The 16,571-nt window shown below is 41.2% G+C and overlaps 1 protein-coding gene across 3 annotated transcripts in view; it reads left to right on the top strand.

The window, feature by feature from the left end:
* The window catches only part of cspg4 (chondroitin sulfate proteoglycan 4), a 97,304-nt gene that overhangs the window by 19,736 nt on the left and 60,997 nt on the right, over positions 1-16,571 (top strand). For 2 of the 3 annotated variants that reach the window (XM_051951749.1, XM_051951751.1), the window contains exon 1: positions 2,260-2,405. The exons of the other annotated variant lie outside the window; for it this stretch is intronic. In XM_051951749.1, the coding sequence (XP_051807709.1) occupies positions 2,294-2,405 (112 nt within the window). In that variant the 5' untranslated portion in view covers positions 2,260-2,293. Of the gene's footprint in view, positions 1-2,259; positions 2,406-16,571 lie in introns of those variants that run through there. 3 annotated transcript variants of the gene reach the window in all.

Raw genomic sequence — 16,571 nt, forward strand, 5'->3', positions numbered from 1 at the left:
ATATTTTTGTTAAGTGTATGTATTTCTGCTGCACCCTAATGGCCGCAAGAATCAATTAATATGGCTTTAAAGTTACCTCATTATGACAAGTACAATTTTTTTGTGGTATAATATTCGAAATAGTCTTTGTCTTGTGCCTCAGCAGCACAGGGGTTCACATACACAACATGATCATTGGGTTAAAGGAGTATAAATGACACCATAAAATATAATAACGTAGCTGCATAAATAGACACAAAGAAGAGCGCTTTTGATGTAAACAAAACAGATTTCAAATGACTGAAAAAAAAGGGCTTGCAGATGTTTTATGGGGTGGGAAATACATTCAACATGTTTTTCAGGCCTTGAGGATACATATAATGCATTTTGGTGAGCATAGCTGAATGCAACCAAATCCCTGTTTGTTTACAAGTCTCCACAGGACACCTTTAATCAAAGCATGTCCATGCATTATTAAGCCAAAGAAATCTCACAAATAACATCAACTTACTTTGATAAAGTCGGGTTCACACACATCTACTTGCATCATCTGGTGTGCTTATGCGAGAAGGGCCACTGGTGTTGTGGATTGCATAAGCCTGCCTGTGCTCTCACACACTGCAGAAACCCACTCAAATCAGTGGGTGACATCCCTCCAGGGAAAGTTATGTCTCCCCGGGGAGGCGAAAGCATGTCCTTGGCGCAAAACGGTTGGCTAAGGCTCAGAGGGAGTGTTTTAATTGTAGATTGTGTCATGCTGAAATAATCAGGGGGGCTGGGGTGTCAGGAAAGGTTGTCTGCATTAAATAGTGTCGTGTTACAGGTGCCATGTGTTATTTTACAGGTCTTCTTACAGCCACAGTCGCTCACACTGTTTTGTAGTGCACAGAGATGAGCGGCCTGCTTCATCTTTAGTGTGTCTGTTTGTTTCCAACAAATTAATGCCACCTGAGTGGGGAGCTGGCAGGTTATTTGCCTTTAAAGGCGCTGCTGAATCACGGAAAACACATATGCCGACATCTGGTCGCAGGAAAGCTTGTTGTTTCCTGCACAGATGTGAGAGATCCATATGAAAGCCAAACAGTACTAAACCTCAATCAGCTAAATTCAGATTGCACATTCGCACAGGTCTGGTGAATAAAAATTTAATTTCACCAACGCACAATCCACCATTTATGTAAAATGTGCCCCTCATCGTCATGTGTCATTTGGAATGGTTTATTATATTTCATATTGCAGCTAATTTGGAGATCATTTCTGAGGCATTACTTGTTCAGTGGAAAAGAAAAAGTCTAATTAAACTGCATGGGCTGCAGACAACAGCGAATTACTGTTGTAAAGTTATTCTACACCTGAGAGGAAGTGTTAAGAAAATTCTAATTGCATTCCCATTTTAGCTGTCAGTAAGAACAAGGAATAATTTGCCAAGCAGCTGACTGTGAGACAGGTGAAATTGAACGTTCAGGCTTTGAGAGTGAACTTGAGGTTTAATCTTAGCATCCAACCAGAAAATACTAATCCTTGTGAGGCGTGTATGCATGTTCATTACCAAAAATGAAAGCAAAAGCCAAGTGGAGAACAATCAACGACAGCACTTGCCACGATTAAAGCCTTTCTTTGAGTGCCTTAGATAACTTGCAGAGGAAAACTTTTCCATTGTCCCTGCCTATCAATAGAGGAGCGAGAGTGAATGCAAATGCAACACAACCCACCTCTACTCCGCACTAAAGTGTGAGCTTAATTAGCTGCGGGAGCAGGTTTGTTGAACAAAAACATAAAGAAGGAGACATTGATCAAGGGAAAGGCTAGGAAGATAAAGTACCAAGAGAGTTGGGCAACCTGATTTGTCTTTAATTAAAAGTAAAAGGTTTATCCTTGCAGACGGCAGCTGCTGTTCTCCAAAGGCCACTCCAATTATAGAGTCAGACAAAAGGAGGGAGTCCTACATATCCAGGAGTGGCACAGCTGAGACACTGATACAGTGTTGTTGTAGGAAGAAGCAAGTAAACTGACGTATGTGAATGTATTTACAGTATGTGAATGTGATTTCTTTTTCACACACAAGAGTGAATCTACAGATCTAGCACTAGTCAATGTGTAAGTGCCAGATCAGCAGGGAGAGGAGGCATATGATTTTTCCAGTTTATGAAGATATGTGTGTGAGAGAGAGTGTGCTGGAGAAGAGGGAAGGTTGGAAGAGGGCGTCCCTCTAATGGTCCCTCCCCAGCCCTGCCCCTTCACATAGAGGAGTATCCTGTAGCAGGTCCCAAAACTGGAAACTCATTCAGTCTCTTCTGAATGGAGTGTCTTTAACATGAGACTGGAGGACTTAACTTTCAGCAAAGAAAATATGAGAGCCCTGCATTCGGTCCTCGTTGGTGCCTTCCTGACCCTGCTGCTCTGCCTCCCCAGCCCCGGTCATGGAGGTAAGTGCCACTGCAAATCACTCTGTCAGTGTCCTGTTTCCCCCCTCCTGCTCCCCTCTGTCAGAGATGCACGGGAGGAGATCAGATCACTGTCCCTGTCTGGCGCTTCCCGTTTGCATAAATCAAAGCATGGCAGGCTGATGTGTTAATGCCTCCAAGTTAAACTGAACTAATTTAAACTTTAACCTGCTGCACTGGGCAAAAAGTTTTCAAGTAACTCCACATCAGATCTTCTTTCCTCTTTCTCATTCACTCTCACGGTGCACATGCCACTCATTGGAGTGAAACCTTCCTTTTCTGGGATGAAACTCAGTACATTGGGGGTAAAAATTTGCCATGGTCTGACCCTGGTCCAAGGTCTGAGGCAACATCTGTCGATTTCACATCTAATGCATTTCTTTTCTTTGCCTTTCAGCCTGTGCCCGGCTGAATGTGTGAGTGCATTTACCTTGAGAATGTTTGCACTGAAAGCGTGTTGCCAAAAGGCAGGAGGTAGAGAAGCCGAAGCCCTCTGAGCTGAGGTCCCTCTGCCGGCAGCAATGAATGGCTCTTTCAGAGGGAAGTGCACAGTGGCAGGCAGAGCTGCTCCTTACCCCTCCAGTGAGGAGAGATGAAAGTGAGAGAGGGAGAGTGTTTGTAGGGGAGATGGCTGCTGGATGGTAAAGGCCCATACAATGGCCCCACACAGCAGCAGTAAAGAGATTCATGTATACCTTTCTCAATATCCTACGAGGCAGCAGAGTTTCATTTTATTCAGTGTGTGTGGTATATACATGGAAGGGAAATTAAAACAGTCTCTTCAAACAGCTTAAACAACTCACCTCAGCACAAAATTATACATATGGCGAGTTGGCAGGTTCAGCCTTGGACTTAGAGCAGCTGTTGAGCCCATTGTTTTCTCCCTGCTGTCAGATCTTCAAACTTGCACTGCAAATTCCACTCCAATTAAGTCTGGGCGAACCTCTCCATGAGTGTCTCATTGGCAGCTAAAGTGAAAAAAAAAAAAAAAAGTGGCTCTTGATCTGAACGGAGGAGTCGCGCTTTGTTTCAGTGGCACAGAATCAAAGCTCAGCCAGGGAACTGGATTCAGTTCTTCTGCACTGTGATCTGTTCACCGCAAGCATGAAAAGAGTCATCTGCCCTTCTGTTTGCTCATTTATAGATAAACCCCACTGACTGGCGTGACGGTGACACCTCCGCTAAAGAATTAGCTGTACACTGAGCAAACAGTGAGTGCTGTCTAAGTGTGGTCATGTTGCATTTGCTGGCAATTTGCAAGGAACCGTTTGCATAACAGTGTGGAGCACCTTTATGCAGATATAGCGCTGACTGGTTAAATGATGCAGTAGATGTAATTTTACACATATCTAAGACCGAGTGCTCTTCTAATCAAAATGATGGCAGAATAAAACAGGAGCAGTGTACGAGGGAACAATTTCTCCTCATCTAATTATCTGCTGGCACAATCCTGGCTGCCTCAGTGTGAACAGTACTCACCCACTGACCCTGGAGAACTAAATGCTAATGTTGACCAGATGTACCAAGTCGCTGATTAGATTTTGGCCCCCCTTTGCGGCACAAAACGCCTGCCACAATCTGTTGGGGGACTCTGCCACAAACTACCTAGAAGGCTTTCCGAGGGTTTCATTTTTTTACCACTGTTTACATCTTCAGATGTCATGGGCCACATGATGTCCAGATGCCTCAGTTTACTTCAGATTTTTAACACATTTCTTCACCAAAAAAAACCCTTCTCAGGAGCTTTTCCTAGTGTTGAGGTGGTAGAACTGCATCCACTCTCACTAAACTTTTTACACAATAGCACAGGTGAGTTGAGGTAAACCACTTGTGCTGCCACAAAAATCATCCTGTCATTTTCTCAGGACGGTAATATTCACGTAAGAATCCCAAGATATGATAGGAAGCATTTCATATTCAATTTATTTCGGGCATTCACACTCAGAGACCTGTTTAGCCTTCTGGTGATGCCATGCGCCACAGTTTAGCATTGCACCTGTAAATAATAACATCCATCAAAGTCTATTAAATTCCATTTAACTATTTTACATCCTGTTTAACAGTCAATGTCATTTTATCATCAAATTTAAAAGTGACATCTTTTTTTGGCATTTAAACAGACAACCAGCATGGCTCTGTATTCAGCAGCCATATGAGAGCGCTTTCTCACATCAAGGGATGCTCATTTTATCATGTCTGTATCTGAAATTGGACATGACATGTTCCTGTTCTCGGTCTTTCAAACACCCTGCAGCACTGTCTTTTCAGCAGCCATTAAGGCTGCTCTTTAGCCATCACTTTATCAAAGTTTGGAAAAATTGGCAGGGTAGATATTTCCAAAACATAAATTGCTCTCCAGTGCGCGCATGTTGCTTGGTTGGCCTGATAATAGAGCCTTTTTTCCTCGTTTTATTTCTGTCTGGCACACAAAGTTTGGTGCTGCTTACTGGCTCCTATGGAAGCCATGTCTGTTGCCACTCCCTTCTGTTTAGCCGAGGAGTGCGAAAATTGAATGACTTTTTTCTTGCCCCATTACCAACCTTTCTGCAAGCTTTCTTGTTTGTTGTCGTTATACTTGCTGGAAGTCCATTTATAACATGTTGGCATTTCTAAAACACAAATATGAGCGGACAGAAGAACAAATTGCCGGCTGCTCTGTGTAAAATACCACCAACACGTATACGAAAACAATGCCAGATAACACTGAAACAACTGGTTGAATCACCATCCAGCAAATTGTGGATGCTTGTCTTAAATTGCTCAAATAACATATAAAACAGCAGAGCATCCACTTCAAACAATATCTCATGTTTTATGCACATTTTGAGTGTTTAAGAAATGTGTCGTTACTGAATGTGTTTGCATTTTCAATTGCAAAGCTTAACGAAGGGATTTGCATCCGGAGACTGCGTACGAGCCTGCTATCTCCTCTTGAGTATAATGTCTCTATGGTAACAGGAGAAAATAAATATGGAATTTGCTTTGGCTTTGTGAAGTGTCCGCGTACAAGGCCTCCATGTGTTCCTTGAGAGCTGGCAGGGTGAATGGTGTACAAGTGTCTGCACAGAAGATTATTAAGTCCAATATTTGCATTGGGAAATTGATGAGATTAGTGTTCTGCTGGTTGTGCTAGTTCCACAGACACACATTGTGACCCTCCCCTCACCTTGTAGTTTAAACACAACGTAATGTTAGGACAGAATGGAAATGTGGCTTTTGGAGTGAGTCCAAACAAGAAAATCAGAGTGTTTAGAAATGCATAGCAGAATGCATCGCTCCTCGTCTGCTTTCTCTTTGCACGGAAAGCCCGCCACATGTCAGCGTTCATGTGAAGTGCTTTTTTGGTCCAAAAAAAACTGTGGCATGTACTTCACTTGAATGTACAAGGAGTGCCAATTATTATTATAGATCACACAAGGTTTTGCAAAAAAAAAATAAAAATAACACGATAAAGGCTTCTGTGCTGCAGAACAAGGGCATTTCTTTTAAAACCTGAGTTGTGAATGAGTCATTCTTGAAGATATTCTGCTCACTCACATGCTCATCCTCTTGGCTTCATGAAAATGAGACCCTTATAGCATCTCTGAGCATGGGAGACAATCAATATTGATAATGTTTCTCGTATGATATAACCTTCCTCGCTTCTGCCTGCCTGATGTTTCATCCTGCCATTTTCAGAGAGAAAGTTTCAGGGAGTCATGGTTTATTAAGTATTTTGGGGGGGGATTCTGGCCCGAGGCAAACATCATTGCAAGAATCCAAAGTTGGCTGTATGTGCAACCTGCCTCGCCGTGCTTGTTTCCTTTCTGTAACTTCATCTTGTTTCTACAGGTAGAATTTTATATCCGACGTGCAGCTACAGTCTGAGTAGCATGTCTGCCCAGTGATTCGGGCCCATAATGGAGATGTTCCAGGTTTGATTCCTGTAACAGCAATAACTCCTGTCAAGGGTGTCCTTGAGCAAGACACTGAAGCACTACAGCTCATTCACAGTGAGCTGCTATAGTCAGATCAGCCTGTGAGCTAGCAGCAGGAAATGTACCACACAAAAGAGAAGCAGCTGGGCGTGTTCACTATTTGATCATTTATTTCACTGAACAGCTACAATTATAGGATCATGCCAGTTTTCTACAAGTTCATTTCATTGTTTTCATCATTCAAATGATAACATTTCACTTGTCCAAGTAACTGTTGAAATCTTGAAACAATTAGGTTTACATGCGCCAGTAGTTTATCCACATTATCTAAACAGCTTAGTTTAGAAGTCAAATGAAAAATAAATGTGCCCTAAAATGCATGATTACAGAGTATGGCAGGTCAAAGTCAAAATATTAAGTAAATCTGCAAACTGTGAAGGATTTTTACAGCCAACATTTGGTAAATAGTTGAATTTCTTTTTATTTTAGTTCCCTTTCCAAATGCAATAAATATGGCTACCCCTGGGGTGCAGCTAGATTACCATCTCACCATCTCCTCCAGGGCCACAGACTCTCAGGAATCCCAAAGGCTCGAGGCTTTGGGTAATTCACCGGTATGGTAATCGTGCATAAACCTCTACACCATTCTACCAACTGTTCACTATTAGAATTAATTAAGGCCCTGAATTGTAGAGAGTGTCCCAAGTTAAAATCTAGTTGAAGACTTTGATTATTTCAGCTTATACTGTGACTATTTAATGCATATTCCTAATCATTGCTGTGCTTAAATTAGCACAAACTAATTACTAATATAAATTAATCCATACACAGTGCACAGCGATTTAAAGAAATTGGGCTCACGACTTCATGATTGCCCCAAGGCCCTTCAGTCAGTTAATTGGACATGGCCTATGGGGTTTTTGCTTATCTTGCAGGTTTTAAGCAAACACATGGTATGTCTAAAGGTGCAATTACTGACAGAAATCTATATCTACAAACCTAAAGTCCTTTAAAGCAGGAGAAACACAATGAAGCTATCAAGCTGTCCTTCACACAGGTGACAAGTGAACAATTCCTCCAAAGTAAGGAAGAAACTGAGCCTTCCTTCTGAATACATTGGCATTGAGCACTCATTGACTTTAAAAGCACATATGATAGCTCCGTTTATGCTCATTGTGCTGCAAAAACCCTGAGAAAAGTCATGTCCCTCATCTTGAGGACTTTATATTCTCCTGGCAGATGATCTTACCCACATTGCTCTGTTTGAGGTTTCTAGTTGTCAATGGCAGACTGCTCAGATTATATTCTTGGGCTATATGTGCCCAGAGCAGGCAGACAGCCCACACACAGACCTCATTTAGCACGGGGTGTGTACACAAAAGAGTTTCTGTACATAAACACAGACCCAGATTCTGTCCCAAGGTGGAAGGTCAAAGGCCATCTTATGGTGGCCTCATGTGTTGTTTTAACCCCTTTCACGTCAATCAGATAAGCTGGTGGAAGGGGGTTTTGCAGGAGTTTAGTAATGGCTGGTGTACACCCAGATTTCAGGTCTGTAATTGGCAATTTGGGATTTCAAATTGTTGTTATTACTTTGGTGCCATGCAATTTTAGGCAATTCTAAGGGCACAGTCTTACTTACAGCAGCAGCCACTGCATCGGTGAACGTTGAACAGTGTACAAACAAGTTATACAGATAATTTAGGAGTTTTTCACCAGAATTGTGCAAAACAGCCCCAACAGATACCAGCAGAGGTTGCTGAAAAAAAGAGATATCTTGGAATAAAAGTTGAAGCATGAAGTTTTACAACGCAACAGCAAATCCAAAAATGGACATACCTTACTTCTAATGTGTCTTTTTAAAAAAAAAAAAAAAAAACTTGACTGATGATTTCCTCATCACTAAAAAACTTGGTAATAAAGGGTACATATGTTACAGTAAAATGTGCTTTTCTTTCACATTCTGTCACGTTATTCAGCTATTGGTAAGGTAATGTGGTTTATATGGGAATGCACTCATGCGTGCAAGAATTCCTCTAATATAAACACTGTGAGAACAAATATAGGAAACAAAGCTAAAACATATTTACAATAACAAACTAGAAAACAGACACTTGTCACGCTCTTACTCTCAAATAAAAATAGTCATTTAAAAATGTCCCAGAAGCCTTCAATGACAACCTGTTGTAAACCAAAAAAGTAAATAAATCAAGTAACTGTCTGGTGTGGGCACTATTTTGCCTGTAGAACAGCGTCAGCTCTCCTTAATACATGCAATGTTTTTAAGGTACTTGGCAGGTAGGTTGATCCATGCATCTTGGAGGTCTTGCCACAGTTGTTTTGAGAAAAAAAGATCTTCTCAGTGTTTTCTGTCTTTTCATGTAATCCCACACAGACTCTGTGATGTCGAGATCAGGACTCTGTGGGGGACATACCAAGTTTAGCGGGGCTCATTGTTCTTTTTGTCGCTCAAGATACCTCTATGAACCAATTTCTATGCTCTAAATGTAAAAAAAAATATGTTGAAATACCGTCTCAAAAACAAGTATTTTACCTACAAATCTATATTCCTCATAGCGGATCAAGGCTTCCTCTTGTTTAGCATGACATGTGTGTGAGGCAGAGTGTGAGGCGTGTTTTGTGAGAGTTGACAAGCCCAACTGAGGCTGATGGTAAAGTCATTGTAGTCATAGTTTGGCAGATATTTGACCTGTGTGAGGGTTTAAAAGTAAAGTCAGGGGACCACTAAGAGTCATGTTCATAGGTTTAATACTTTCGGGGACCTTTCGTGGCAGTCAGTCCAATAGCTGTTAAGGTATTTCAGGAAGGACCAGAGTGGTGGTCTGAAAAATCCAGCAGTGGACAGATGAAATCCTATTAAATGGATGTCCTTGACCTAAAGCTTACAACCTACTGGGAAATGGCATCGATTAGATTTGACTCGGGGGTTTTTTGTTGTTGTTGTTGTTGTGGCGTATCAGGCAGCAGGATGTGAATAAGAATTAGATTATGCTGATTATCAAACACATTGACTAGTAATATAAAGAATATATATATAGGTAATTAAGACCCCAAAAGCTCAGCATAATAACACAAAGAGAAATACTGGAGGTACTACAAGGATAGAGTCCTGTGCATTAGGACACCTTGCAGGACCACAGTGGGGCCAAGACCTGAAGTGGAACATTTCTAATCAAAGTGTGTTATGACCCTGAGAAAGACAGGCTTATAGTCGCTCCCCGCTGCAGCGACGGAGCTGTGTGTTTATTTTTGATAAGAGCTGCTGGGGAGTTTAGTGCCCAAAATGAAAACTCCAGAGAAAATTCTCATCATCACAGAACTGCCAAGTTTTCAATAAGCAGGAATTATGCATGACCAGATGTCTCGATACGAGCAGCCTCTGTGGGTTTTTCCTTTTTTGACTTTTTTTTTTTTACATAGTCTGTTTTATCATTTGAGTGAAGAGGAATCCATTCTGGTCTGGTTGCCATTGTTTCTCTTATCCATCGAAAATAAATGAAAAGGACAAAGGAATAACAAAATTCTTCCCCCAAAGGGCTTTTATGGTACAACTCATTCAGTTTAGTGCCCAGGAAAAGCTCTGCTTCTTGTTTATCGTGAATGTTATCAACTGGCAATATCATCAGATCTTGTTATCATACAGCATCATGTGATTTAAATTAATGTCTATATTAGATTGAGGAACAATGCTTGCTTTGTTGCGCGGTCTGCTCTGCGTGTACTCACATGTCCCTATCAGCGGAATCATGCCGATGTAGCCAGTGGGGCAACAAAAGGCACTGGAAAAGCAGAGTGAATCATGGGAAATGTTTCCAGAGTTGGGCTGATTCGTCTGAGACGTGTTAGGAAAAGCCTCAGGTTTCCACTCCAACATCTGGAGCTGGCTTGGTCAGTTAGGAACAAGCCAGGGCTGGAGGCTTTAATCAAATTGTCGCCCCGCTTCTCTTGCCTAATATAGACAAAGCAACTGTGGAGAAAGAATGTCGGCATGCCGCATCTAGCTGCGATTTGAGGAAATCTCAGTGTCAGATCTCGCTCTTCGTTGTTGAAACAGGCTGAATGGCTCATTTGTTGAAAGATGTGACGAATTTCTCTCAGCAACCCTCCAACTCCTGGGATCTTCTTAGCAGATTCTGTAGTCACACACAGTATCTCAATGAGATCAACCAACGTCAGCTCAGCATTGTAAAACATCACTAATATTCGTTAATATTCGTGTGTCGTATGTAGAACTTCATACGTGTGAAGCTATATTCTGCCAAGGGATTGTTTTGTTTCCACTATCCCTTAGAGACCTATGTCTACTATTTTTACAAGTCCTGCAGTGGTAGCTCACACATGAATATGACTCACCAAATTAAATATAGAGAAATCCACTGTGAGTGCGGGGACTCCCTCCAGCCCAGAGGGTGCATGACTCATAAGCACAAGGCCGCAGTGGTTAATCATGAGACATCAGACTCCAGACTAATAGTTTTGTGCTTCTAATTAGTTCTTGACTCTGAGATGTTATTAGCCTTTGCTCCAAGACGACGGGATTAAGCTTTAGCCGCAAGGTACTATGATATGTGAACCTCCAGGGAGAAATAAAACATCTCCTTTTGCATGTATTTGGTTACAGACAGAGGTCTAGCAATGTTTAGAGTTTCTGGCAAATATCTGATAACATCGAAAATGCAACATAATTGTCTTTATTTTCCACATGGAGTATATTCAGCGATGTAAAATAAATACAATGATTTCATTTCCGCCCAAATAGCCAGTCTGCTGTTCTGTCACTCCCTCAACATGACAGTGGGAGGCTGCAGCTAGGAGGGACACTTCTCACAGCATGCTGCTATGAAGGCAGATCAGCGCTAGCTCGAGTCCTGTTGAAAATCTTCATCAACACCGCTGTGGGACCACGAAGGACTCTGAGTAATTTGAAGCCAGACGGCCTCATTACGAGCTGGGTTCAGACAGAATCAAGGGACTGGGGATCACACCAGGCCTAGGATCTGGCAGATGACACTCTGGAATAGCATGCACCAGATAAATATAGCTGGAAGGTAGCACCCACAGACAGCAAGAGCATGTTGCTTCACATGAGGCTGACGAAAGAGGGAAGGCAGAAGGAATGGAGATCCAGGGTGGAGATTTTGGGTGCGTGTGTGTGCGTGTGTCCACATGATTGTGTTTATGTGTGTACGCGAGGGCGTGTATTCTTTATGCACTGCGGTACACACAGTTCCCACTGTTAGAGGGCCAGGGCAAATGTCGTCATCCCTCTAGTTATGAAGGCTTAAAATAACCGGAGGAAATAATGTGTCCCACGAAGTTTGGTTTGACTGACTGTACGGCCGCCTGCAGTAGCATGAAGCAGAGAACAGCTGCACAGCGGGCCCGAAACACACGTCACTGGTTTGCCAAGTCACACAACCAGGCTCTTTGTGCAGTCATGTGTTGAATCTTTCACACAGTTATGGCAAAACAGATGCTGAAAACTTCAGCTTAGTTACATAAAATGTGAAGTGGGTGAGGTGCGAAAAATGTATATCTTGTAACAGCAAATTTACTCTGTGGTTCAGATAAGGCAACTGAAATAGTTGTGGTTGAGACAGAAATCTGAAGGGTTTTTTTTAAAAATAGAATACTATTGACATTATTAGAAAGGTAGAGTGTATGAATCGAATCAAGTACATTTTTTTGTCAGATTAAGTGAATATCTCCTCACGGCCAAGTAGCTGTCTGTTTTTGTAGTCAACTATTGCATAGAACAAAGTTAATGGAAATGCTGAATTTTAAAAAAATAGCAAGACAGTTTTTTACTCTCATTTAAGTTGGTTTGACAGTTTCAAAGAGCTTAAGCACCTCATGGAAGAAAGAAACACCTATCATTTCTTTCATTCATTCTTCGTTTTCCTGAAGATTTTTCTCCATTTTTCACTCTAAATTGCCCAGAGTTTTGTTTTCTTCAACTAGCTCATCTGAGGTTTTATTTTCATTGGTTGGGAAACAGATAATCATCTCTTTATACTCTGCCAAGGAGCAACAGAGTTATGTGACAATCTGCATATATTTGTCTTTGTCTGTCTGTCTGTCTGTTGGCAACATTACTGAAAAACGGACAAATGGATTTGGATGAAATTTTCGGGGAAGGTCAGAGATGACACAAGCAATGGCCCACCAGGCAGTGGCCTGGGGTGGCTGCACCCCTACAAATCTGCTGGCCACCCCACTGGCCAGTTACTAATATCAATTGCCAGTTAAGCTCGCACCCCAGCAAGGACAAGGCTCAGACACACTAGCCAATCAGAGGCCACTTGGCTCATTGTCTAACAGTGATGTCAATCACTCATTCATTCCGTTGGTTCTGAGTAGGTTGCAAACTCTGACAGCATCACCATTAATCGGCATGGATCAGCAGCACAGATCTGAAGAGAGGGTTTCTGAGTCCCACCAATTCCTACCGACCGCTACATATTTTAGCCACACGATGTAGCAAACGCCAGCCAGACACGTTAAGTTCAGCAGTCTTATTTGAACACAAATTCATCTTTTTTTCCTTCACTCATTTCTTCACCGTAAGAGCTTGTCCCCGCTAGGTGCTTACATCCTTTGCTAGACAGCAACAGCGTGGAACCGTTTTCTGTCATCTTTATGTGAATTTTCGAACTTTTCGACAGCGTCTTCGTCATGTCAAGAGACCGTTTCTTGGACAACACTTCCTGTGCCGCTGGAATGGTGACAAAATAAAAGCCTGCAACATTTAAAAAATATATGTCTTCAAAATAAAAGCATTGAGGGAACTTTCATTATTTACACTAGCAAAACAAAGGCTTGCCAAAAGTGATGAAGTGATCAACACACCTTCATAAGTGTAATTTACACGCATTTTCGTATCCATACATAACATGCACATGCATAACACATGCCTGTGCTCAGCACAAGGTCATTTTTTATTAAAGATTTCATTCGTTGTAAAAAAAAAAATACGTCAACTGAGCAGTCTTGGTGGAGAACTGCGCCCTCTGAGTGCTTTTCTAGTTTCAATTTGCAGACCATGAAGAGAAAGTCAACAGACATCTCTTCTTACTTCAAGAAAATTAGCACAGGAGGAGAGAGAGAACCAACGGTTGAGCAGCAGAAGCATAGTGATGAGGAGGAAGGAAGGGAGGAAATTAACTCAAAATGTTAACTGTACTGTTATTAGTCTATGCACATTAGATCATTAGTAACATTAAATATAACATAAGACAACAAGTTTATCAATAGGCGCTTCCTCAAGTCTTTCTGATAGTGTTCTGCTAGCCTACATTCTACAGTATTATAAAAAAAGACAGTAATATTAGTACTAGTAAAATAAAATTCCTGAAATTATGACTTTTTAGTTTTGGTGTGCCACCCCAAGATTTTAAGTGGCCCCACCTGACCACCCCTATGAAAAATTTTCTGCAGGCGCCACTGGACACAAGGACCAACTGATTAGATTTTGGCAGTGATGCGGCTGATAGTCTGGATGCAGATTTGTTAAAGATTTCTGTATCATCGTGAGACAGCGGAACAGCGTCACCGTAAGTACGACAGCAAGTGAATGCTCCTGACGATCACGATTCCGATCCTATTAGAAATCAACCATTGCAGACTTATTGGGACTTAACCATAGGAAATGATACAAGGAAAAAATGATTAAATTGTGGGGTTGTTTCCAAGTCCCATCAATTCCCACTGCCTGCTACATATTTAGTTGACTTTGCCTTTAATCTGAAATACTGCTGAATTTAAACACAAAAGGATATTTCTAAAACAGTGTAGAATTGAAGTCAGGATGAGTTGAAAGACAATAAAATGATCACAGACAAAGTGGAGGATAGGATAAATCCTCATTATGTTAAGAATTAGATGCCTCACCAGTAAAAAGTGAAAGATTACTTGCTAAAAGGTAAAGATAACTTTTGTTCTGCTCTCATGTTTTTATGATAAACAGAGCTGCAGTGAGCATAAAGTTAGCTTAACTTAGCATAAAGACCTGAGGAAATAATTAGCTGGGCTCTTTCTGAAGGTAACATATGCCCACCAGCACTTTTAACGCTCCTTAGATCATGTTTGTTCGTGGCATTATTTTTTTAAGGCATCCTCGTTTTTATAATGGTAAAAATAACAGTAAATTGTATTTGTATAAAGAGTTACAAGGTGATTTTCAAATAACATGAAAAATTAAAAAGCAACAATGAAACATTTACAAAGAACAAAACTTCAGAAAAGACAATAAAATATTAAAGAAGGGCAACAACTAAACTCAGAAAAGCCATTGTTAAATACTATACAAATGCTAGTATGTAGCTACAGGTAAAAAATTCTCAGACTGAGTTACTGATTCTGCTGGTTCCACAGTTTTGGAGCTACAACAGTAGAGCTACTTTGTGACTGTGGAATCTTGTGAAAATGTCTTTTTAGTGGCTAAATATTTTGCACATTACTGTACATCCAACCATCACTCTCATCACAAGACATCTAGTTTCCACCTGTTACCCACCATGAGACCTCTACCTGCTAAGCCTCCCTCTCACATTCTGCCTTCCAGAAAACGCCTTTCACGCTCCGCCATTCAGCTCATATATGCCTTTGCAGACATTCAGTCACATTTCACAAAATCTAGGTAGGCAAAGCTCAAAAACGATTACATGCTTGATTAAACAAAGAAATAAAGTCAACAGTTCTCTCCCTCCACCTTGTGAATAGTGAGAGGGAAGATTGTGAGAAGAGAATCTCTGAGCAACTGACGGCAGCAGCTGAACGTATTGAAATCAACAAAAGATCAGCCAAACCAAAAAAAATGCAGATGGCAGGAGGGATCAGTGTGCGCTTAGAACAACTAGTATTTTTGCGGCCAACAATGCACTCTGATGTACTATATCGCGTAAGAGTGGACCGTGGACAAAGGCCTCTTGGGAATGTGAAAATGCATAGTAGGGAGGCTGACCGTGTGTGACCCCGTAGCATCCTGTCGCTTCACAGCCAAAACTGCATTCCCAGGCTTCCATTCAGGATAAATCTCCACCACAGTCACAGACACTCTAGATGTTTTAAACATTGTCAGTTTAGATTGGTTGAGCTTAATTGCTATGTTCTCTTAATCCTTTTGTGCCTCGTGGTCTTCCGAAGGAGAACGTACGGTAGGTGTAAACATCACAGAGATGCTGCGACGACAAGAAAGCCTCCATTTCATCTCTTAAAGCAAACAACTGATACACACGACCCAATCAAATCTGACAGCAATGTGGTCCAGTAACCCCCAGAGGCCGTGTAGCTAATTTACAGTGGGAGAGAGCATTTTGTTGCTCATAAGGGCACCAATAACCGTTGGATGCCAATTAGCCTAAAGCCAGTCTCAGGGGTGGAAACTGAACTTGCTTTTTCTCACTTCATGGTTCTCTAATGCACAGAAATATATTAGAAAATACAATCGGGCTCCTGATGTTTCTTTGTCTTGTTTCCAGTAAACGCTCAAACTAATTTTGTAGATGTATAGAAGGGAAGTATGGTCAAGTAAAAACAAAATGTGTTATGTATCCAGAGGGCCATTTAGCTAAAGTAGACTGAGCGGAAAGTCTGGTGTGTGGTTTTTACTGTCAAATCTACTGTAAATAGATTTGACCGTTGCCGTGTTGAATTAACACTTTAGATTGCTGGCTTCTGTATGTGAACGTCGTTGCATTTATAATATTGTATTTCAGCAGGTAAAAGCTATGAGCACTTAATGAATTGACTAATTAGCTTCAGTGCTGTCAGGAAGATGTAGATTCAGATTAAAGTTACAGTCAGATGAGACATCATGGACGGGGAAACGTGTCAGAGGTTTTACAGACAGGCTTTTACTCTACTTTAGCAAACAGTGAAAGAAAGATCAGCAGTTTAAAATAGAAATATCTGATTTTTGGAAAGTGTGTTCCAAACAGGAATGAGATTTCATCTTTGTCGAAAAAAAATAGCTTTACAGCCTCGGCAAACTTTCTGTCGACAAAATTAATGTTTTCCACTTTGCAACCAGACATTATCAAACCAGACAGCAACTCAGTTTGTCCAGGGGTGACAGGTTTGGAGAACTGATAGGACAGAATTGGAGTTTGATACAATCAGTTATAGTTAGAAAAATATGCCAAGTTCCAAAAAATAAAAGTCTTTTTCCTATCTCTGCAGAAGTAAAGATTCTCCTTCAGTATTTTGTTAT

The sequence above is a fragment of the Acanthochromis polyacanthus genome, chromosome 8 (assembly GCF_021347895.1).
Source record: "Acanthochromis polyacanthus isolate Apoly-LR-REF ecotype Palm Island chromosome 8, KAUST_Apoly_ChrSc, whole genome shotgun sequence".
NCBI classification, from domain to species: domain Eukaryota; kingdom Metazoa; phylum Chordata; class Actinopteri; family Pomacentridae; genus Acanthochromis; species Acanthochromis polyacanthus.